The sequence below is a fragment of the Halichoerus grypus genome, chromosome 10 (assembly GCF_964656455.1).
Source record: "Halichoerus grypus chromosome 10, mHalGry1.hap1.1, whole genome shotgun sequence".
Taxonomy (NCBI): Eukaryota; Metazoa; Chordata; class Mammalia; order Carnivora; family Phocidae; genus Halichoerus; species Halichoerus grypus.
The window spans coordinates 129078170-129101475 of NC_135721.1; the positions used below are offsets into that span (position 1 = coordinate 129078170).

Consider the following 23306-nt stretch of genomic DNA (forward strand, 5'->3'; position numbering starts at 1 on the left):
TATACTGTATCTGGGGCATTTGCTTACAGGTTCTCGACCAGGTCCGGGGCCACAGCACAGCCAGCCGTGTCACCTCCCTCACTCGTCCCCAGAGTCCTGCAGGCAGGCCCTCCCCCTCCTGGAGAGGAGGAAACCGTACCCCCAGGAGTCCAGCGGCGGGTGAGGGCAGAGCCAGCCGTGAGTCCAGCAGGCGGACCTCAGAGCCTGCACTCGACCATGGTGTTTGGAGATCTCACCCCACAGAAGAATCTGAGCGCTGCCTCTGAGCTGTCTAGACAGCAACCTAGGGAGGCACCCCATGACGGGGACACAGCAGGAGCACACCAAGGATCCCCAGGGGCACTGCCCCAGCTGCCTGGCTCCTCCCTCCAAGCACGTCGGCCGCAGGGTGGCTAACACTGCTACTCTCCTCTCCCCCAGCCGCATGCTTTGGGGTCTAAGCACCCTGCACACATGAACTCCGGTTAGCCCTCAAAACCACGTGCACTATTATCATGCTCATTTACAGGGAGGTGAACTCACTCGCCCAAGGTCATATAGCCAGTGAGTGGCAGAGCCCAAACTTGCACCGAGGCAGTCCTTGCTTGAATCCACGCTCTCAAGCCCTCACGATCCTCAGCAACCAACCGTGGCCTTGGGGAGCTACCACCTCCTGCCAGGAGCCCTTCCTTCCCAGATCCGGCTCCTCCCCTGCTCCCGTGGAGACCAGGGCAGTAGCCACCGCTGCGGCCCTGCTCCACCTCGGGCATGGCTCTGGCACCGAGACCGCCCCAGGAAGGCCATGGGGCAGGTTTCCAGGGGCGCCTGCTTGTAAAACGGCAGAGGTTACACCACCAGGCCCTTGGAAGGAGTCTACCTCTGGAAGCAGGTGGTGGAGCTGCTGAGGGTCTAGCACAGTGACCATTCAGGCGGAGAACACTCCCCAGGCAGCAAGTTCACACCTTTTCTACCATTACTGCTGCGGGTGAATGCTACCCTGGACTCCCAACAGCTGTGCGGAAGACCTCCACTCCTTGCAGGGAAGCCAGACATTTACTGCACTTGGCCCTGGTGTCTTCACACAGCTCTGTCGTGAGCCACTGTCTACAGATTTTCTTGTACTCATTCAACAAATATTTATACAATGCTTGCAGACTCTCAAGCATACCTTCTATAACCCCCAAACATACAACCATGAGCAGTCAGTCCAGTTCACCCAGTACATCTACAGAGAATGTGCTGTGTAGTGAGCATCTCCCCAACCAAAGGCTTCTTCTGTCCTCACACACATCAACAGGAAGCCCAATTTGAGGTAAACAGAGAAAGAAAAACGTGTTTTTTTACTTTTCTTTTTTTTTTTTTTAAACCTTCCCAATCTCATGGACATGTACCGGACAAAAGGCAAAATAAAAATAGTGGGTGAAGAAGGCCATCACTCATCTCCTGACCCTGGAACAGAAGGCAACTCTGGCTTTCACAGGGTGTAAAATGGCAGAGCCCTTCCAGAAAGCCACTTAGTTGGAGCCACACAGAGCCCTTAGATGACCACACGTTCCATTCAACCCAGGGAACTGGACATTCTAGCCTATTAAAATTTCCCAAATGTAGGGGCACCTGGGTGGCTCAGTTGGTTGGGCCTCTGACTCTTGATTTCTGCTCAGGTCATGATCTCAGGGTCATGGGATGGAGCCCTGCATCAGGCTCCATGCTCAGTGGGGTCTCTGCTGAAGGTTCTCTCTCTTCCTCTCCCTCTGCTCCTCCCCCTCAACACTCACTCTCTCTCTGTAAAATAAATAAGTACATCTTTAAAAAAATTTTCCAAATGTAGGAGAAAGCTTAGGCCAAGATATCCTCCCTAGACTAAGCTCTAATTCATAACAGCAAAAACAAACTGCAATCATGTCACTTAATAGCCACTGGATTAAAACATAGATCAAAGGAAACATACACCTAAATATTAGCAATAGCAGATAAGGCTTTAAATAATTCTAAGGACCACATCTTTAACTTTTCTGTAACAGGAATTATTACTTTCATAATGGAAAACAAAAACGCTGATGGATAAAAGTCCCACGCAGGGCCCCATGGCCGGCAAGGGTGCTCGGGCCGGCCTCTGAGCGCCTCCCGGGCCATGCTGGCCACCTCTGGCTTGCCTGTGCATGGGGTCTTTCTCTAGCAAGGCCTGGTGCCCCAAGCCCCTAGTTCCATCACCTCGCATGAAACGGCTCGATGCTATTCAGGGGCTGCCTGTGACTGCTGACAAAGGCTCAGCCCCAGTGAATGCAATTCCCTGAAAACATTATACATCTCTGCCATGCAGGAGGAAGCTGCTGGGAACCAGTGTGGACCAAATGGGGGCATCTCCGGCCAAGTAGCAAATATGGGATCAATTAGACTCTCCAACCCAGGCCTCTGACAAAGGCCTCTGTGGCTAATTCCTTACGGCAATGGGCTATATGAACAAGGAAGGAGGGAGAAGAGAGAGGGAGACAGAGGAAGGCCTAGATCCCCCTTTCTTTCTGTGAAAGGGTTATGTTGTTTGTCCCCCCATGGGCCCAATACTCAGCACACACCTTCACTGGAAGCCCGAGCGCCCTGCACACCGTGTACACCCCTGAGGGATCAGGAAGGTGACGTCCCCTGGGGTGACTAAGATTTCCAAATAAAACTAAGGTGCTGGAAACGGGCAGACCTGTTCAGAGCTGTGCCTCTACTCTTCGTCTACTGGCTCATTTAGTCTGTTAGCAGATATTTATTGAGTACCTACTACGTGCTCCTCAGTACTAAGCAGTGGGACATGCAAACAAGACAAATGAGGGCCCTGCCTGCGGGGAGCCTACTATTTCACAGGGGGGCAGGGGGGCAACAGGAAACAGCAAAAAATAAATACATCAACAAGAACATGTCACTGGGGGGCGCCTGGGTGGCTCAGTCGGTTAAGCGACTGCCTTCGGCTCAGGTCGTGATCCTGGAGTCCTGGGATCGAGCCCCGCGTCGGGCTCCCTGTTTGGTGGGGAGCCTGCTTCTCCCCCTGACCTTCCCCCCTCTCATGCTCTCTCTCTCTCAAATAAATAAAATCTTTAAAAAAAGAACATGTCTCTGGAGTGGAGGCAGCTCCTTCTGAGTAGGTGGTCTGAGAAGACCTCTCTGAAGAAGAGACTGCCGAGCTGAGCGCGGGGACAAGACGACAGTGGCAGCTTGCAAGCGGTGTGACCCTGGGCTACTTCGTGAACCCCTCTAAGCCCTGATCTCCCAGGAACAGGACAATGGCACCTGGTACAGGACTATGTGAGGAAGCCACAAGACAATCCACTGAAGCCACCAAGGTCCGTGGTCCTGGCGCCTAAGCAACCAGAGGTTAACAAAATTCATGCAAGAACACCCCTTATGTGTCACCGGAAGGCAGCTCCGTGCTGGCGGGGACTCCTGTCTCTTGTGTTTACCGCTAGATCCCCGACATTAAAACTGTTCCCCAGGGGCAGAGTAAGTGCTCAGCAAATACCCCTATGGGGTGAATGAATGGTAACCCTCCGAAACGTCCAAAATTCGCAGCTAAGTTCCTGGTTTTCTGCGCGGTAGGAAGCACTGCTGTTTCGTGAGAGTCACTTTGCAGACTGGGCTCATCCAGTTCCAGAAAGATGACGTCACAGGCCCAGGGGTCTGCGCCTCCCTCAGCTTTCCCTCTTTATGTCTTTGGGGTGACTCTGCCGGCAACCAGAACAAAAGCATAATTTAAAAAGTGAAACTAAGGGGCACCTGGGTGGCTCAGTCGGTTAAGTGTCTGCATTTGGCTCAGGTCATGATCCCGGGGTCCTGGGATCGAGCCCCGCATCGGGCTCCCTGCTCCACGGGGAGTCTTTCCCCTCTCCCTCTGCCTGCCGCTCCCCCTGCTTGTGCACTCGCTCTCTCTCTGTGTCAAATAAATAAAATCTTTAAAAAAACATTTTTAAGTGAAACTAAAAAACAACTTGTGAAAATATAGGGCACTGGTTAAAGTAAATTAGCCACCCTACTCAAAGAAATATCATGTTGCCATTAAAAATGTCATTTACAGGGCGCCTGGGTGGCTCAGCTGCTTAAGCGATTGCCTCCGGCTCAGGTCATGATCCTGGAGTCGCAGGATCGAGTCTCGCATCGGGCTCCCTGCTCGGCAGGGAGTATCCTTCTCCCTCTGACCCTCCCCCCCCCCATGCTCTCTCTCTCTCTCAAATAAATAAATAAAATCTTTAAAAAAAAAGTCATTTACAAAGTACCTCATGATACAGAGAAAGCCTTAAATTAAAATGTTAAATCAACAACAGGAAATAAAAACACATATGCTACATGGTTATAATTCATAAAACAATGTACACACAGAAAGGAGACTGGGAGAAAACAGAGTATCTAAGATGTTCTAAGATGTTCCATTAAGGGCAGTTGTCTTGAAGGAAAGTTAACATCAGTGTTCCACTCCTCAGTCTTCTCTGTTCTCCAAGTTTTCTTTAATACACACGCACTCATTTTACAATGAAAAGAAAATAAATTTTATGTATTTTTACCTTTCCCTCATAATGCAAGCTAATGAAGAAGAAGGTGCTTGGTCAGAGAGGAAAGCCACCGTGATGTGACCATTTTGCCAAGTCTCACAAATCCCCAGTCCCTTTCCCCTCAACTAAAGTCACCTGCTCTGAGTGGATATTACAGAAAAAGTCAAATAGAAGTCATCAAGACAGGTCACAAAATGGAATTTACTGCCTGAGTTCAAAGTAAAATGAGTCTTTTAAAAAACTGAAATGAGGGGCACCCTGGTGGCTCAGTGGGTTAAGCGTCCAACTCTTGGTTTTGGATCAGGTCATGATCTCAGGGTCATGAGACCAAGCCCCGGGTCAGGCTCTGTGCTAGGCAGGGAGTCCGCCTGAGATTCTCTCTCTGTCCCTCCTCCCACTCACACGCGCATTCTCTCTCTCAAATAAATAAATCTAATAAAAACAAAAACAAAAACACCTGAGGGGCACCTGGGTGGCTCAGTTGGTTAAGTATCTGCCTTCAGCTCAGGTCATGATCCCAGGGTCCTGGGATGGAGCCCCGCATTGGTCTCCCTGCTCGCTGGGGAGTCTGCTTCTCCCTCTGCCTCTGCCCTTCCCCCCACCACTTGTGTACGCTCTCTCAAATAAAAAAAAATCTTTAAAAAATAATAATTAAAAGAAAACTGAAAAGTCTTTGTCATTCTAAACCAAAACCATTCTCTTTTTTTTAAGATTTTTTTAATTTATTTGTCAGAGAAAGAGCGAGCACAAGCAGGGGGAGCGTCAGGCAGAGGAGAAGCAGGCTCCCCGTTGAGCAAGGAGTCCGATGTGGGGCTGGATCCCAGGACCCTGAAATCATGACCTGAGCTGAAGGCACTTAACCGATTGAGCCACCCAGGCGTCCCCAAAACCATTCTCAAAGGAAAAAACCCTCTGTTCCTGTCTCATCATCTGTACAGTGGGTTTGTCAGGAGGAACAGGATGATGCACTTAAAACTCTGGAACAGTGCTGGGCACCTAGTAAGCACACAATAGGGGTTAGCAACTATTAAAATTCTCATCAAATTCCTCTAGCACAGGGGCGCCTGGGTGGCTCAGTCGTTAAGCGTCTGCCTTCGGCTCAGGTCATGATCCCAGGTTCCTGGGATCGAGTCCCACATCGGGCTCCCTGCTCGGCGGGAAGCCTGCTTCTCCCTCTCCCACTCCCCCTGCTTGTGTTCCCGCTCTCACTGTGTCTCTCTCTATCAAATAAATAAATAAAATCTTTAAAAAAAAAAAATTCCTCTAGCACAATCCAAGTGACTAGAACTAACAGCAAACCATACAAAGCACAACCTAGGTATGTGACTACCGTGAGCTCTTTAAGCAAAAGGAAGCGGCGGGGGCAAGTGCCTCCAACCCCTCCACCTGGCAGAGCACGTGGTACATGTTTCAGGTTGGGGGGGTGGCAGGGTGGGGGGCGGGGGTGGCAGGGCGGGGGAAGGGGAGGCTCAGCTCCAGTCCACATGACTTTGCAACATGCTCAGAGAGAGCTCTGGAGACAGGACTACCTAAAGAAAACTGCTAAGGAACTCATCATCAATTTAGAATGAAGGTTTATTAATAACATCAACAGGGCGCCTGGGTGGCTCAGTTGGTTAAGCGACTGCCTTCGGCTCAGGTCATGATCCTGGAGTCCCGGGATCGAGTCCCGCATCGGGCTCCCTGCTCAGGGGGAGTCTGCTTCTCCCTCTGACCCTCCCCCCTCTCATGTGCTCTCTCTCTCTCTTTCAAATAAATAAATAAAATCTTTAAAAAAAAAAAAAAAATAACATCAACAGATACCACACCTGCCAAAATGGGCATAAATAAGATACTTCCTGTATGAGTTCGTTAGGGTTGCCATAATAAAGCACCACAGGCTGGATGGCTTAAATAGAACTTTATTTTCTCCCTGTTCTGGAGACTAGAAGTCCAAGATCAAGGTGTGGGCAGGGTAGGTTTCTTCTGGGCCTCTCCGCCTGGCTTGCAGAGGGCTGCCCTGCTCCTGGGTCCTCTTGTGGTCTTTCCTCCCACCCCTGGCTTCTCATAAGGACACCACTCAGACTGGAACAGGGCCCACCCTAATGGCCTCACATTAACTTAATCACGGCTTCTTTAAAGGCTCTATCTCCAAATACAAGAGTCACAGTGAGAGGGCCCGGAGGTCAAGGCTTCAACAAAGAATCTGTGAAGGGATATACCTCAGCCCCTAACACTTCCCAGATGCTCTCCTCCGACCACTCAAGGCTTCCGTGGCCACTAAATCAGAAAGCTGAACTCACAGTGATGAGCAACAGTCCAAACATGAACTTCTTGCCTAACAGGTTTTTCTCTAAAAGAGAAAGAGAGAGAGAGAGGGAGGGAGGGAAGGAGGGAGAGAGAAAGGGGCAACCTTCACAGGACACTAAGGGACACGGCCACGCATAGTGAGTATTCATTCCATTCGTCCAGGGGCTCCTAACAGGTGCGATTTTGCGCCCTCCCACCCCCACTCCCCAGCCCCTGGCACTGGGGGACACTTGGCAATGTCTAGAGACATCTTTGGTTGTCATAACTGGGTGGAGGGTACTGTTGGCATCCAGCGGGCAGGGGCCAGGGCTGCTGTCACACATCTTACAATGGACAGGGCAGCCCCCACAATAGGCAACTGTCACACCCCCAAGGTCAATAGTGCCGAGGCTGAGAACTGCTGAGGTCTAACCTGGCCAGGTCTGACTTCACCCTGTGTCACAGCAGATGGCCTGGCAGAGGGTGGGAGATCCTGCCAGGCCCCATTCTATGGGGGGGTGGGGGGGGCACTGTCCATGCTCCACCCTGTTTCTTCCTTGGGGAGGCTGGCCAACAGGCTCCTCCTCCTGGCATTTGGCAAATGCCACAGAGCTCTGTGATGACAAGAGCATCCGGCCGCCCTTCATTTCCCACAGGGAGCCTCTCTCTCCCTGGGGCCCCTTCCAACTGCCTCTCCCATAATCCCCCCAGACTATTTATACAATAATAAAAGCAACATTAAGATCCCCAATCAACCTGCTAAAGTAACCATTGTTTAAAAATCACGCTTTTCAAAAAAAAAAAAAAAAAAATGTTTTTCATGGATGACTTGGCAAAACAAAAAAATGTTTTACTCTATTAGCAAAATCAGATTATCCCACTTCCTTCCCCTTATAGCAATATTATAATATTTTTAGACTAAAAGCAACATTTTAGCACAGGCGGCCGCTCATAAATATCAGACATGTCTGGGGGCACATTTGCAAACCTCATGATCTTTGACTGAGTTCATACTATTCTCTAAGTCAATTCTCTTTTTTTCATGTTAAGTATATTCTAAAAGGAAACTCCCTATCACTACTACAAAAAGAAAGCAAGTATCACTTGACACAAACAGAAAGAACCATAAAAATAATTGCTAGCCTTTCAATGTCTGGCCACGAGCCACCCAAAGTGATCTTTGACGACGGTTCTCCATCAATCTTTCCAAGTCACACAAAGGAAAGAAAACAGACCAGCTTAAGAATTCAGCACTGTTCTGGGTACCCAGGCGGTGCAGTCAGTTGAGCCTCCAACTCTTGGTTTCGGCTCAGGTCAGGATCTCAGGTTCCTGGGATCAAGCCCCGCATCAGGCTCCATGCTCAGCACGGAGTCTGCTTGAGATCCTCTCTCCCTTTCCCTCTGCCCGCCCCCTGCTCATACTGTCAGTCTCTCTAAAATAAATAAATAAATCTTAAAAAAAAAAAAAGGGGGGGGACACCTGGGTGGCTCAGTTGGTTAAGCGTCTGCCATTGGCTCAGGTCATGATCCCAGAGGGAGCCTGCTTCTCCCTCTGCCTGCCGCTCCCCCTGCTTGTGCTCTCGCTCTCTCTCTGACAAATAAATAAATAAAATCTTTAACAAAAAAAAAAAAAAAAGAATTCAGCACTGTTCTAGCTCTTCAGGTAAAAGTCATCGTTAAGAACATGACAAGTAGTGGGGCGCCTGGGTGGCTCAGTTGGTTGGGCCACCGCCTTAGGCTCGGGTCATGATCCTGGAGTCCCAGGATTGAGTCCCGCATCGGGCTCCCTGCTCAGCGGGGAGTCTGCTTCTCCCTCTGACGCCCCCCCCATCATGCTCTCTCTCTCTCTTTCTCAAATAAATAAAATCTTTAAAAAAAAAAAAAAAAGAACATTACAAGTAGTCTTTTTCTTTGGAAATTAAACCAAAGTCCACTCACTGCAATAAGTAAAGCAGGAGGCACTCCACATCCATTCCCAAAAGTGGCCACAAAAATACCACCAGAGCTAATTCATGACTTTCATCATTTGCATTTCGGAACGATGCGAAAAGAAAGTTCTATTCTGAGAAGTAACAGCCAAAAGTCCAGAGATGGATTGGTCGGGGCCTTGACTCTTCCAACTTGTTGCATGGGTGCCTTAGGTCAAGGTCAAACGGCCATGCTCTTTCTTTGGGACTGGCACGCAGGGCCTCCAGTCGCTGGCCTTTCTCCGGGAAGCCCCTGAAAGCATGGTTCCCATATCCACCTCTACCCTTCAGCCTCCCTGCCTGGGTTTGTAATTCCACACCCCCTGGTATCACTGCCTGTGGGGGCACCCGGCCTGGTTCCAGGCAGGGACTCTGTCACAGGAAATGGATGGCCTAAGTGCTGCTGAGCGGGCTGGCAGAGGACACTGAGGGCACTTTCCAGTGGGCTGCTTGCCCAGGCTTGTCCCGACTGTTCTCGTCCAAGGGGGCGAAGAGCTGTTTACACAACTCTCCACTCCACCCATGGAGAGGGGAAGGGCTGGGGTCTATGGATGTCAGCGATCAGCACGACCCCCTCCTCCATCCTGCCCCCAAACACACCCCTCCCTATACACTGTCTACCTAGTACCACCCCCACCGTGTCAAAAGAAGGACACTGAACACACACACACACCCCTATATACGTCCGATCCTCATTATTTGTGGTTTCTGTATTTGCAAATTCACCTACTACCTAAAATTTATAACCTCAAAATCAACGCAGCACTGTTGTGGTCACGCACGGCCATGTGCAGAGTGGCAAAACATCTGTATCACCTCTCACAGCTTCCGCAGCTGGGGTGGGACAAGGCAACACTTCTGGTCCCAGCTCCATACTGCACATCTGTGTCCTTTTCACGGTCTATTTAGGGCCACGCTTTTTGCATTTTGGAGCTTGGTGTTAGTGACATCACCATTTAAAATAGCCCCCAGGGGCGCCTGGGTGGCTCAGTCGTTCAGGTAATGATCCCGGGGTCCTGGGATAGAGCCCCGCATCAGGCTCCCTGCTCTGCGGGGAGTCTGCTTCTCCCTCTCCCTCTGCCCCTGCTTGTGTTCCCTCTCTCGCAGTGTCTGTGTCTCTCTCTCTTTGTCAAATAAATTTTTTTTAAAAGTCTTTAAAAAAATAAAATATAAAATAAATAATAAAATATAAAATAAATAAAATATAAAATAAATAAAATAAATAAATAAAATAAAACATAGTGCTGACATGCTGTCCAGTGTCCTGAGAATAGGAAGCCTATGAGTTGCAGTGCTGTTGGTCGTGAGTCCGATGTTAATGAATCAACAACATATATTAAATACAGAGCCTTTAAACCAAAATATACCTTTAAAACAAGGTAAAACATGACCAGAGGCTTGCAGAATACTAACCCTCTATCTCCCCTAGGAACAACAGTTCAGTATTTGCTAATTCAGGGCTGGCAGAGATCTTCGGGGACATAACCACTGTGAATAACGAGAATCAACCAAACTACATCTAATCCTACCTCTGTCATGTCAAAAGAGAAAAGGGCATTTTAACCCCACAAATTAGAAAGGACAGCTTCAGACCTTTCAGTGGAATAAAATTATATATGAGAAGAACTCCCTGCACTGGCATTATTTCTCTTCTTTCCCATCAACAGTGAAATCCACAGTCCTGACGGAGCCAGATCCTGGCACGGTGCCGAGGAATGCTGCAAAGATGCACCCAGCCTGCCACAGCCCTGTCACTAGACTCGGTCACGGGAGGTCTGAGGTGGCTTCTCGTGGCATCAAGTCCTCTGCGGGCATTTTCCAGCTAGAGTTCGTACTCAACTAGACCCTCTCCAAAGACCTAGAAAGAAGAGCACATGACGTCATGCAGGGCAAGAGTCCCACCCTCCAGGCTGGGAGAAGAACAATTTCTAATGCTCACCAGTGCTCCCAACGCTCGTCTGCACGCACGATGCCCGGCCAGCCAGGCACCCTTCCCATGTCCCCATGGTGCACAAGAGGAAGCTCAGGCACAGAGGGGAGAAGACAGTGGCCCGGAGTAATACAAGCAGGAAAATGGCAAAACTGGTATATTCACCTAAGTCTGTGTGACCCTGGAATCCAAACTCTTAACTCACAAATCCATAAAGCCAGCAGTCAGTCTGGCCTGGGGATTTAAAACTCTAGCCTACAAAATTCTTATCTTTGTTCTCCCAGTGGTTTTGAAAATGTGATATGCCTGAAAGAGCTGCCACTCCCAAATTCTCTATCCTGCAGCCACGTGGAAAAAAAGAAAAAAAAAATCATTAATTGTTCTTGGAGGGAAAAAGAACTCAACTGAGGAAAAGCACACTGAGGGAGCAGAGCTGACCTGAGCAGAAACACCTGCTCTGAGAAACGCTCCCAAGTTCTCCTAACTGGGAGGCAGGCTCACCCAAGTTCTCCTTAGTTTCTGCCATACGTGCTTGGCCAGGATTAACTGCTTAACCTTTCTGAGCCTCAGTTTCCTTATCAGTAAAACAAGCATAAAAAATACCAACCTCAAAGGGGCACCGTGCAGCATGGGCTAGAAAACCTTAGTTCAGAGCCAAGACACTGCAGATTCTGAGTAAACATTGCTTCTCTCCCCTCAGCAGTCAGGGAGTGGGTCATGCAACACGTCGATTTAAATTCTGCACCCTCTGGGACGCCTGGGCGACTCAGTTAGGCATCTGCCTTTGGCTCAGGTCACGATCCCACGGTCCTTGGGATGGGGTCCCGCATCGGGCTCCTTGCTCAGCGGGAAACCTGCTTCTCCCTCTCCCTCTGTCTGCCACTCCCCCTGCTTGTGCTCTTTCTCTGACAAATAAATACATAAAATCTTTTAAAATTAATTAATTAATTCTGCACCCTCAAGCCAAAGGTAAGCATGAGCCTAGGAGCCTTGAGATGCCTCTGCTATACCCAGGAGGTAGGCGGCCCACCCCCACCCCCCCACACACACACCCCCGCAGCCTCCCTGGGATGTGAAGCCCGGGCTTAGGGGATACACCCAGCTAGCACTGGCCCCTGCTCGCTGCTGTAACCCATCACCATACATTCTTTATCTTACAGTTCTGGAGGTCAGGAGTCCATAGCAGGTCTCAGGGGCCTCCAACCAAGATGCCAGCAGGGCCGGGTTCCCTCTGGAGGCTGCTTCCTTGATGTTTCCTGTTTCTAGACGCCCCCTGCGTGCTCCCTTCTTCATTTTCAAGCCAGCAGCGGAGCGTCTTGCAACGTCTCTCAGATTCACGCTCCTCAATTTCAAGGACGCGTGTGATGACACTGGACCCACCTGGCTAATCCAGGACAGTCTCCCCATCTCGAAATCATTAACTTCACCACATTGGCAAAGTCCGTTTTGCCAGGAAAGGTCCTATAGTCACAGGTCCCGGGGGCCATCATTCTGCCCACCACACCATACATGCTGTATCCTATGCAGCAATCCAGATTTCATAGTTTTTTATTCTTTTCCTTTAAATGCTTGACTTTTGCATTAATAGCATATACGGTGTTTCACATAAATCATCCACCAAAAAAAACCTCTTCACTAGAATACACGTCTCGTCCTTAAAGATGAAAACTAACTCGCCTCCCAAGCCCAGACACCACCTAAGCTGCTGTCCCTCAGTGGAGGAAAAGAGACAAAAGCAGAGGGGGCGCAGGCTGCCTTCTGGTACTCACACCCCAAGTTCCCCACCCCCACACTCAAATCATGTGGTTAAGACTTGACGCCATCAACCAGTGAAGATCTCGGAGCCACAGAGTCACATCAGAAGAATGAGTAAGCAGCAATCTGAGAATGTCCAACAGACTCCTGCCTGGACCACCTAGAAACAGTTATCCCCCTCCCTATCCCCAGGAGATCATAAACTGGAGATCAGCTTCAGGCATTCCTTCTCTCAAAAAGGATTTACTGGGCACCTACTCTGTGCCAGGCTCTGTGTGACGGTGCTTAAGTGGTCACCAACCGGGGCCCCGGGGCTCCCAGCTGAATGATCACACGAGCACACGTCACACTCCAACTGTGCAAGACAGAAAAGAAGCAGGTGCTCTGAGAGGTTCCAAGTGGGATCTGATCTCTAATCAGGAACATCAGGGAGGGCTCCCCTGAGGACATGAGACCCCAGCAAGGCTTAATGGAAGACTGAGCTTTGACTAGGTGAAGAGGGGAGAGGACATTCCAGGCAGAGAACAGGATGTGCAAAGGTCGTGTATCAAGAGGGAGCCCAGGAGGAGATACTGAGGGCAGCGTGGCTGGAGGAGAAGGGGCTCAGGCTATACTATACAGTGTGTGAAGATGATGATGGAAGGAGGCAGGGGCCCCAGCAGAACTTTCTGTGATGGTGGAAATGCAGGTACCTTCACCATCCAACACACAGGCACTGCTCACAGGTGGGTCCTGGGGACTGAAATGTGGCTGGTGCCACGGAGGCGCTAAATTTTTAACTTTATTTAACTCTAATTATTTTAACTCTGAATGTAAATAGCCACATGAGGCTCATGACCACCATGGTGGACAGCACAGGGCCTCGCAGAAATGGAAAGGCACAAGAAGGTTCGAGCAAAACATCTTCATGATCAGAACATTTGGCCACACCTGCTCTGGCCGCAGGGTGGAGACCTCACTGGCCAGCCAACACCTGAGATGCAGGAAGGTAAGTGACAATGGTGATGGTGGCCTTGAGAGACACGTGCACAGATTCCAAGCAATTTGGTGGGGGGAGGGAGGGTGAACGTGGGAGGCGTTGGTAAAGGACGAGCAAGGGAAGACGAGGGCGGAGGCAGCATCCAGAATGATGCCTGGGTTTCAAGATTGTGCCACTGAAGAGATAGCACCTGTTCTTGGAGCCTGGGAACACCGGAGGAAGGAAGACCAGGCTTGTGGTGGGAGTTTGCTTTTGAGCAGGTTGCCTTTGAACGGGTTAAGGCAGGAGTCAGGAGGAGGACAGAAGACTTGCTTCTCTGGCAAGGTGGTCACTGAAGCTATGGGTATGGGTGAACTCAACCCATACTTCTAAGGGGAAGGAGGTCCAGGACCAAATCTTGAGCAACTGCAACATTTAATGGTGAAAGAGGAGGCAGAACAATCCCATCCCGGAGGATATAGGAAACGCTGACAAACTGCATCTCTAAAACTCAGGGTAGACAGAAGAAATGAATGCCTGTGTCCACACAGAGACTTGAATGTTTTTCATGGTATTATCTATAGTAGGCAAAAACCAGAAATAATCCAAATGTCCATCTTGGTTAAAAAAAAAAAAATGTGATACATCCATATGATGGAATCCTATTAAGCAATAAAAAGGCACTTTGAAATCACTGTGCTGAAAGGAGCCAGACACAAAGACAACATATTGCATGATTTCATTTACATGAAATTTCCAAAAAATGCAAACCTATGGAAATAGAAAGATCAGTGGGACTAAATGCAAATGGGCATGAGGGAGCTTTGTGGGGTGATGGAAGTGTTTAAAAACTAGACTGTGGTGATGGCTACACAAACTCTGTAACTTTAATTATTTTTAACTTTAAGTAATCTCTATACCCAACATGGGGCTGGAACTCACAACCCAGAGATCAAAAGTCTCATGCTCTTCCCACTAAGCCACCCAGGCACCCCTATAACTTTACTTAAAAAAAAAAAAATCAATGAATTGTGGGGCGCCTGGGTGGGTCAGTCAGTTAAGCATCTGCCTTCAGCTCAGGTCATGAGATTTGCCTTGATCCCAGGGTCCTGGGATCAAGCCCCGCTTTGGGCTCCCTGCTCAGTGGGGAGTCTGCTTCTCCCTCTCCCTCTGCCCCTCCCTGTTCGTGCTCACACTCTAATAAATAAAATCTTTTAAAATAAAAATCAATGAGCTGTACATTTACTACATAAGTATTTTTATGTAAATTATGCCTCAATAAAGTTGTTTAAAAAAATTTAGTAGAATATGAACCTAATCAGCTCTTTCTAAACCCAGTTCATATCTAGAACTCCCTAGTCCAAATACGTCAAAAATCAAAGCATCTTCATCCAATCTGGCCACAAAACCCAAAGGCAAAGACTTAGTTCAGCCAGAGCGCAAGCTCCTTGCCCTACAATATCACACCAGGGCCTCGACACACTTGGTTGGAATAGTTTAATGCAGTTAATCATTTTCCCAGATTTTATCAGAACAGAGTCATGAAATCCATAATATTTTTAATGTCCCATCATCAAAGGCCCCTTTCTCTCAACACAGCATTCCAGAGAGCCCCCAGTAGCAAACCTCATGCAAAGGCCTATTTATCACCATTAGCCCCAGCAAATACTAAGTTGTATTGAGTGCTTACTGTTCTGAACTTTACATGGATTAAGTCTCTAAAACGACCCTCTGAGGTATCCAGAATTCTTGTTCATCCCACTTTACAGATGGAAAAACTGAGACCCAGAGAGGTAAAATAATTTTCCCAAAGTCAAATGGCTAGTCAGTAATGGAGCTTGGGCTTGAAGCAAGCTCCTCAACTCTGGAACCCACACTCCTAGCAACCAACGTCTGGTGTCTCACCAAGAAGGGAATTCCATTCAGCGAGCAACAAAGCACGTGAAGTCAGAGAATGGTTTCCAGCAACGCGATGCACAAGCCATGTTTCCTAACTGAACCACTGCAAAAGCTTTCCCAGCATCAGGATGTGGTAACTTTCTTGAGAGAGAAAAGAGGATCGGAGCCACAGGATTTCTTCAGCAAATAAACTACATGTCCTGGCAACATATGCTGAGTGACCCCAGCGTTAATTACCCTCTGTCTCCTGGGACTCACGGCACCTACGTTTTTGGTTCAACTATAAAACCCCCAACCATCCTATAGCTTAGAACCATTTAGGTGAAATGAGTGGACTGGGTTCAAATCCACCCCCTCACACTGGCTATCCCTGTGACCTCAAACAAATGATTTAACATCACTGAATCTTAACTTTCCTTGTCTATAAAATGAGGAAACTAACTCCCAAAACTCACACAGTCATTACAAGGATTAAAACATGAGACGCCTGGCTGGCTCAGTTGGTTAAGCGTCTGCCTTCAGCTCAGGTCATAATCCCGGGGTCCTGGGATCCAGCCCCCCGTTGGGCTCCCTGCTCAGGGGGGAGCCTGCTTCTCCCTCTCCCTCTGCCCTTCCCCACCCCTCCTTGTGCTTGCTTGTGCACCCTCTCTCTTTCAAATAAATAAAATCTAAAACAAACAAACAAAAAACCAGGGCTATTTATGTCAAGTACTCAGCAGAGAGCCTTACCAATCACAGACACTCCCTGACTTATGACAGTTCGACTTAGGATTTTGCAACTTTACAATGGTGGAAAATCAATATGCATTTGATATAAACTGTATTTCGAATTGTAATCTTTTCCCGGTGATGTAATCCTCTGCCGTGATGCTGGGCAGCAATGAGCCCTAGCTGGCCACGTAATCACAGATACACTGACAACCACCCCATACCCATACAACCATTGTCTTTCACTTTCAGTACAGTATTCAATACATTACATGAGATATTCAACACTTTATTATCAAATAGGCTTTGTGTTACATTATTTTTCCCAACAGTAGGCTAACTTAAGTGTTCTGAGCATGTTTAAGGTGGGCCACGCTAAGCTATGATGTTCAGTAGGTTAAGTGTAGTAAATGCACTTGCAACTTAATTATTTTCAACTTACAACAGGTTTATCAGGATGTAACCCCTTCGAAAGTCCAGGAACATCTGCCCGTTGGGCTGCTTGCTCCGCAGGGAGCCTGCTTCTCCCTCTGCCTGCCGTTCCCCCGCCTGTGCTTTCTCTCTCTCCCTCGCTGATAGATAAATAAAATCTTAAAAAAAAAAAAAAAAAGGAAAGAAAAAGAAAGTACAGGAACATCTGTATTACTTTCTTCTTCCTTTAACTCCCCCCACCATTATATTTCAGGGAGCTTCTCCATTACTCCACTTCCAAAAGTGTTTCCAAACACCCAGATTCCCACCTTGATGTGGCTACTCCTAAAAATACAAATTAAATACAAGAAAATATACAGAAAAGCCTGGCTCTCCTGATACAGGATCTGAATCTCAATCAGTGTCACTGTTTAGGAAATAAATTAGTTCCAAAGTGGCAAATTCTAAAGAGGGTGTGTTCCTCCATTCCAATACCAAACAAATTTTTTTAACTGTCTGCACCACTCCCTCTGAGCCCCTGTATTAAAAGTACATACCTCTATCATGGTAATTATCACTTTCAAATAATTACCTGCATTTCTCTCTCATGCACTGAATCAGGAGTTCTCATCTACCACAGCACAGTAAAATCGTCTGGGGAGCTTTAAAAAAAATAAAATAGATACCCAGGTCCCATCCCAGATTATTTCAAAGGTTTAACACGGGGGCAGGGATGGTAGTTGTTAAAGTCCCCGGGTGATTGTAATGCACAACCAGCCTCAGGAAGCGTGTGCGATTCCACAGGGCTTGGGGGTTTTTGTTTTGTTTTTAAAGATTTTATTTATTTGAGAGAAAGAACGAACGGTGGGAAGGGGCAGAGAGGGAGGGGGGAGAAAAGAGAGAGAGAAGCAGACTCCCTGCCGAGCAGGAAGCCCCTCGCGGGGCTTGATCCCAGGACCCGGAGATCATGACCCCAGTGGAAGGCAGACGCCCAACCCACTGAGCCACCCAGGCGCCCCCGGACAAAGCTTGTTTAATTAATCTTTGCACTCCAGTCACCTGGCACCGCCCCTGCACAAAGTAGGCGTCTCGTGTAATTGTTTTAAACGCGAATTGGTAACTAGAGGACTTGAGTCCACTGATCACACAAATTCATATTTACCGAGGATGTATATTACACGCAGACACTCTCCAGGCACAGAGCTCAAGTTAATTATCATTGTTTAGCCTTGAGTAGTCAGGATTAAAACACGCGAAAACAGTGAAGGAAGGGATGGAGGGCTGTCTGTCTTTGGGCCGAAGACCCTGACTGAGTTCAATCTCCATTTTGCAGCATCTCCCCTGCAGTCCTTAACCTCACTGAGCTCGTTTCTCCTGTTTTACATCAACCGGGGCCTCCGGAACATTCAAGAAAGACGGGGACAAAGACCCCACAAAATGGCAGCTAGCACTTTTTTTTCCCCTTAATTCCACGGACACCTGATGGAAGCAAGCAACCCTAAGGGTTCACCCTGCCCACCGCCTGCACCGAGCGACTGACGCCGCGTTAAGCAGCTGCCACAAGGAAATGGCCAGAGAGCCCAGGATGTTAAGGGAAAGGGCGGGTCCAAGGCCGCAGCCCCGCCCAGCTGCCGGTCTCAGCCGTCAGGGGACGTCAACCTCACCTGGGCAGCCTGGGAAAAAGCACATTTCCAGGTCCCACCCCCATCCCCAAGAACTCTGATTGGCGAGCCTGGCGGGGGCCAGGGAACGTGCATTTACTTTAACCAGCCCCCACCAGCCCTCACCCCCAAGTAACTCTGTCGCAGGGATGCCACAGTACCTCACAATCTCAACAGGTCACTGCCATCCTCCGAACGGGAGGACGGCAGGGCGCAAAATACCTACCCGTCCTCTCTCTCCAGGAGAGGGGAAACCCACGCCTAGGCTGCCCTGGGGTCTGCCAATGCGGGAAAGGCACAGCAGGTGGCCACCCCCACCCCTGCCAGGGGGCTCCTGCCCTCAAATAGTGGGGAGCGGGAGGTTCTCCAGCCGACCAGGAGGAGCCCCGCCCAGCCTCCTGCGGCTGCAGGTTTCAGATCCACCCAGGGCCGGGAAGGGAAGGCGGCGTCCTGGGGCTGGGACCCGGAGGCGCTGATAGGGGACCCCGCGGCGGGTGTGCGGAGGAGGCCGAGCCTCCCCCCACCCCACCCCCAGTAAGCTCAGCATATCCGGGCTCCCGAGGGCTGTTCCAGGCGCAGAGCACGGTTTCATGTGGGCCAAATCGTAATCACAACGACTAGGAGTAATCAGGAAACAATAAAAGCGATGGCTGGTCCTAATTCCGCGCGCGAGTAAACAGCGCTGGGGCGGGTCCGGCTTCTCGGGGTTTCTGAAGGAAGGTGGGCAGGAGTGCAAGGCAGCCGCGCGCTCCGGCCCACAAGGGACGGGATCGCCCAGGGGGGCCCGGGCCGGAGCTGCAGCTGGGATGACCCGCCCGCCTCCCCGGCCGGCCGCCCGCTCATGGCGCCGGGTGCGGCGCGGCCAACCTGTCAGGCCCGGCCAGGCCGCCCCAGCGCCCGACCCGGCCCGCGCGGACAAAGGCGGCCGGCGGCCCCGGGCCCCGCTCACCCGGCGCGGGGCCTGCTGTCCATCCGCTTCTTCTGGCGCACCGGCTGCAGCGGGATGTTGTCCGTCATGTCGCCCGCGCCGCCCGCCTTGGCCGCCGCGCCCCCCGCGCTGCCTGGGCCGCCGCCCGGTCCGGCCTCCGCGCCGCCGCCCGCCGGCGCCGCACCGCCCCGGGGGAGGAGGCGGCGGCAGCGGGCGGGCCGGGCCCGCAGCGAGGGGGCGAGCTCGCGAGCGCCGGGCCACGCGCGGAGCCGCCCGCGCGGCCCGACCGACGGACACGGGCGCACCATGGGCCCGAGCTCCGCGCTGCGCCCGCTCTCCCCGCGCCGCGCCTGCCACGGGGGGCGGCCGGCTGTGTCCGCGCCGCCGCCGCCGCAGTGTCCCCGCCCCCCGCCCGCGCCGCGCGCCCCCCACGCGCGCCCACCCGGCCACGCGCCCCCCGCCCACGCCCCGCCGTGCGCGCGCGCGCCCGCCGGCCGCCCCCCCCCCGCGCCCCGCCAGCCGCCGCTCACCGGCACACGCACGCACCCGGCCGCGCTCCCCTGTCCCACCGCGGGCATTTCCTCTCGTGGTCGCGCTGGCACCAACATGCACTTCCACACTCGAGCCCTGCAGACACGCGCTCATTCTCACCGGCTTGTTCCCCATCGTCCTCCCCATTCACAACCACACTCGCCCCCCACTGGTCCCCCTCATCTACCCATCTGAATCTTAGGCCTCACACACGTGTGCCCCAGAATCACAATCGCACAGTGATATACGCCCTACCTCACTCCACTTGCAGTCCCCCTCATCCACCCTCACTCTCCCACCTGGATCCCTGGGATTCACAGTCACACACACGTGCACACACTCATTCTCTCCCTCAGCCACCTCTGGGGCTTACACTTGCCCTCTCAGTCACTCACACACATTCAAGCATGCTGAGAATCTCACACACACACCTGACTCCTCCACCCAGACCCACATCCACACTTACTTGCTCACACACTCCCACACAGTGTCTAGGATCCATTAACTTTCAAGGGCCTGTTAAAGCTTTGAGAACAGGAAGAAAAGGAGTGGTGGTGACAGAAGGAAAAGTCAGGAGGGGGGAAATTAAAAATCTATATGTAATTGAAGAGCCTTAAAGTGTAAAACCCTATAAACTAACTTCCTGTAACTAAAGCAAAGTTTTAAGTAGACACCTAATATATTTCACGTGGAGTACGGGTGCCTTTTAATATGTTTGCTGTGAGCCACCAGGTATCTGAGCCTGAGACCCTTCATGAAGGAAAGCCGATCCCAAACGGAAAAGTGTGACTTATGTCCTGTCATAATGAAGTCCCCCAAGAAAAGAAGCATACAATTAGAATTGCTGCATTGCACCTGGGAAGGGAAAATAGCATTGTTTGGCTAACAGAGCCGGTCTGCTTTGCTTTCTGCTTTCTCTCCTGTCTGCCACGGTGCTGAACACATGGGGTGCCACAGAGTCAACACTCAGTAAATGCTTGTTGAGTAGAGGAAATGGAGACACCTGGATGCCCTGATGAGGGCATCAAAGTAGGCCCCACCCTCTCCCACCTGCTCCCCTGGAAGTCCCCCTTAAGCCCCACCCACCTCACATCAGCTGCAAACCCCAGACACTTTTCTCCACTCCATTCCCACACAGGCCGACAGAAAAGACCAGAGATTGTGACCCTTTGCTCCAAGCTCCCTTCGGCCCTTGTGGAACCCATCTGTGGCCACCATCATCAGACTGTGCTCTCTTTTTCTAAAAGCTGGAATAAGAACAGTGGCTCTGTCATCAGAGATCCCACATCACTTTCCGAGACAACTTACAAACGGCCAGACCTCAGTGTCCTCATCTGTAAAGTGGGGATAGTGCCAGCCTCACGGGACTGTTGGAAGGTTGGGGCGCCTGGGTGGCTCAGTCGGTTAAGCGGCTGCCTTTGGGTCAGGTCATGATCCCAGGGTCCTGGGATCGAGTCCCCCATTGGGCTCCCTGCTCAACACGGGAAGTCTGCCACTCCCCGTTTGTGCTTCCTCTCTCCCTCTCTTTCTCTGTGTCAAATAAATAAATAAAATCTTAAAAAAAAAAAAAAAAGGATTGTTGGAAGATTTAAATGAGTTCATGGTAAATGTAAAACAATTGGAAGAATGGCTACGCAGAGGAAGCACTCTGTAACGCTCGTTATTACAGATTTGGAAGAGTTCAGTGCAGTCATGGGAACTGGGAAGCCCTTAGCTCAATGCATGCACGTGGTAATACTCGTGGAACGGAAGCTCCTACAATTCCTCCTCCCCCGACTACTAGGAATACTCTTATTTTTCCCTAAAGAACGACCACCATAGTATTTATCCATTGGTCGTCTCTGGACAAAAAGATTCTAGGTAGATATTTAAAATATAGTTTATAGACTATTTTTTTGGGTAGTTTGGGATTTATAGAAGACTTGAGCAGATAGTAGCAAGAGCTCCATACACCCACCCCAAATCTACTCCACCTCACCCGCACCCCAAACTCAGCAGTCCCCTTGTTGTTAACATCTTGCATGAGGGTGGTCCATCCACGTGGATCTTAGAATTTTCCTTATTTTTAATCTACTCTTTCTATTTTTTCTTTAGTAAACATGTATCACTTTTACAATGTTTTTACATAAATAATCATTTATTTTTTAATTTATCTTTTTGAAGTTTTTTTTTTAAAGTGATCTCTACACCCAACGTGAGGCTCAAACTCACGACCCTGAGGTCAAGAGTCATATGCTCTTCCAACTGAACCAGTCAGGTGCCCCTAAATGAATAATTTTTTAAAAGACCAAGGAGCCCCCTCTTACTCTCCAGAGGTAATAATAACATTTTCATGTGAAAAGAGGGATGATTTTTGTTTTTGTATTTTCTAAATTTTTTTTTTTCAGTACAATTTTATTAGCATTGGAGAAGACACTTCTCAAAAGACTTCGAGCAAGGCAATCCCTCAGGAAGAGAGGCACTTAAAAGCTTTTATCTCATCTTGAGAGAGATCTAGATGCATGAGGCGGGAGAGAGGCCCATGGGGCCTTTGAGTGTAGTGCTAGGGGCCAGGAGAAGAGCAGGGCTAGGACAGGGCAGTGATTGGCTGGGTGGGTAACTGGGGGTCCCACTCAGGAGGACACCACTTCTCTCCTGGCCCGGCCTTGCCTTCTCCCCGTGGTTCTGGGAATGGTCACCTCGGGGTTCTGCTTGCAGTCTCGTTCAGGGTCCCTTGAGAGCCCTCTCCACCCAGCAGGCCCTGAGTATAAGAAGCTCCTGCAACACCAACAACTGACACCTGCAACAGAAAGGTCTTTAACAGATAAGCCAACCTAGTCCAGCCCCTGCTTTGCAGAAAACACATACACTGAGGTGCACAGAGGCTGCCCAATCTTACCAACAGGTGGTAGGCTGAGGCCATGATCTATTTTGAGATCTCGGTACAGCCCACCTTGAAGCCTTGTTTACATCCATCTCCAAGCTGGCTCTTGCTGTTTCTAGCACGTTGGCAGTAAGTAGACAAGAGGTCAAGGGCACTAGCACAAATGAAATGGAGGCACAGAACATGGGAACTCAGAATTATTATACTTTCTTAAGATTTATTTATTTATGGGGTGCCTGGGTGGCTCAGTCGGTTAAGCGTCTGCCTTCGGCTTGGGTCATGGTCCCAGGGTCCTGGGATCGAGCCCCGCATCGGGCTCCCTGCTCAGCGGGAAGCCTGCCTCTCCCTCTCCCACTCCCCCTGCTTGTGTTCCCTCTCCTGCTGTGTCTCTCTCTGTCGAATAAATAAATAAAATCTTAAAGAAGAGAGAGAGAGAGAGAGAGAGAGAGAGAGAGAGCTTGATTGGGGGAGGGGCAGAGGGAGAGAGAGAGAGAGACTCTCAAGTAGACCCCCCCGCTGAGCATGGAGCCCAACATGGGGCTCGAACTCACGACCCTGAGATCATGACCTGAGCCTAAGTCAAGAGCCGCATGCCTAACCAACGGAGCCACCCAGGTGCCCCAGGAACTCAGAGTTATTACAAATCTTTTGGGTAAACTCCAGCTGTGGGGGGAAGAAATGAAGATCTTTGGGTGCCTGGAATATTCTCTCTGAATGATTTTGGGTGAATGCTCTAGGTGTTCCCTAGAGCAGAGTTGCTCAACCTGGGTGCTATTGACATTTGCACTGAATGGTCCTTTATCCTGGGGGCTTTCCTGTGCATTGTAAGATGTTTATAGCAGTATCCCTGGTCTCTCTCCTCTACAAGCCAGCAGCAGGTCCCCTCCCCGCTCCCAGTTGTGACAACCACAGATGTCTTCAG

At 50.2% G+C, this 23306-nt stretch overlaps 1 protein-coding gene across 5 annotated transcripts in view; it reads right to left on the minus strand.

Moving 5' to 3' along the window:
• The window catches only part of ATP9A (ATPase phospholipid transporting 9A), a 130665-nt gene extending 111082 nt beyond the window's left edge, over positions 1–19583 (minus strand). For 4 of the 5 annotated variants that reach the window (XR_013442089.1, XR_013442088.1, XR_013442090.1 and 1 more), the window contains exon 1: positions 19012–19166. Coding sequence is in view for 2 of the 5 variants with exons in the window: in XM_036064699.2 (XP_035920592.1) it covers positions 19012–19079 (68 nt within the window). In the remaining 3 variants the exon portion in view is untranslated. Of the gene's footprint in view, positions 1–19011; positions 19167–19536 lie in introns of those variants that run through there. The other variant, XM_036064700.2, reaches the window with a different exon arrangement.
• Positions 19584–23306: the final 3723 nt, after the last annotated feature.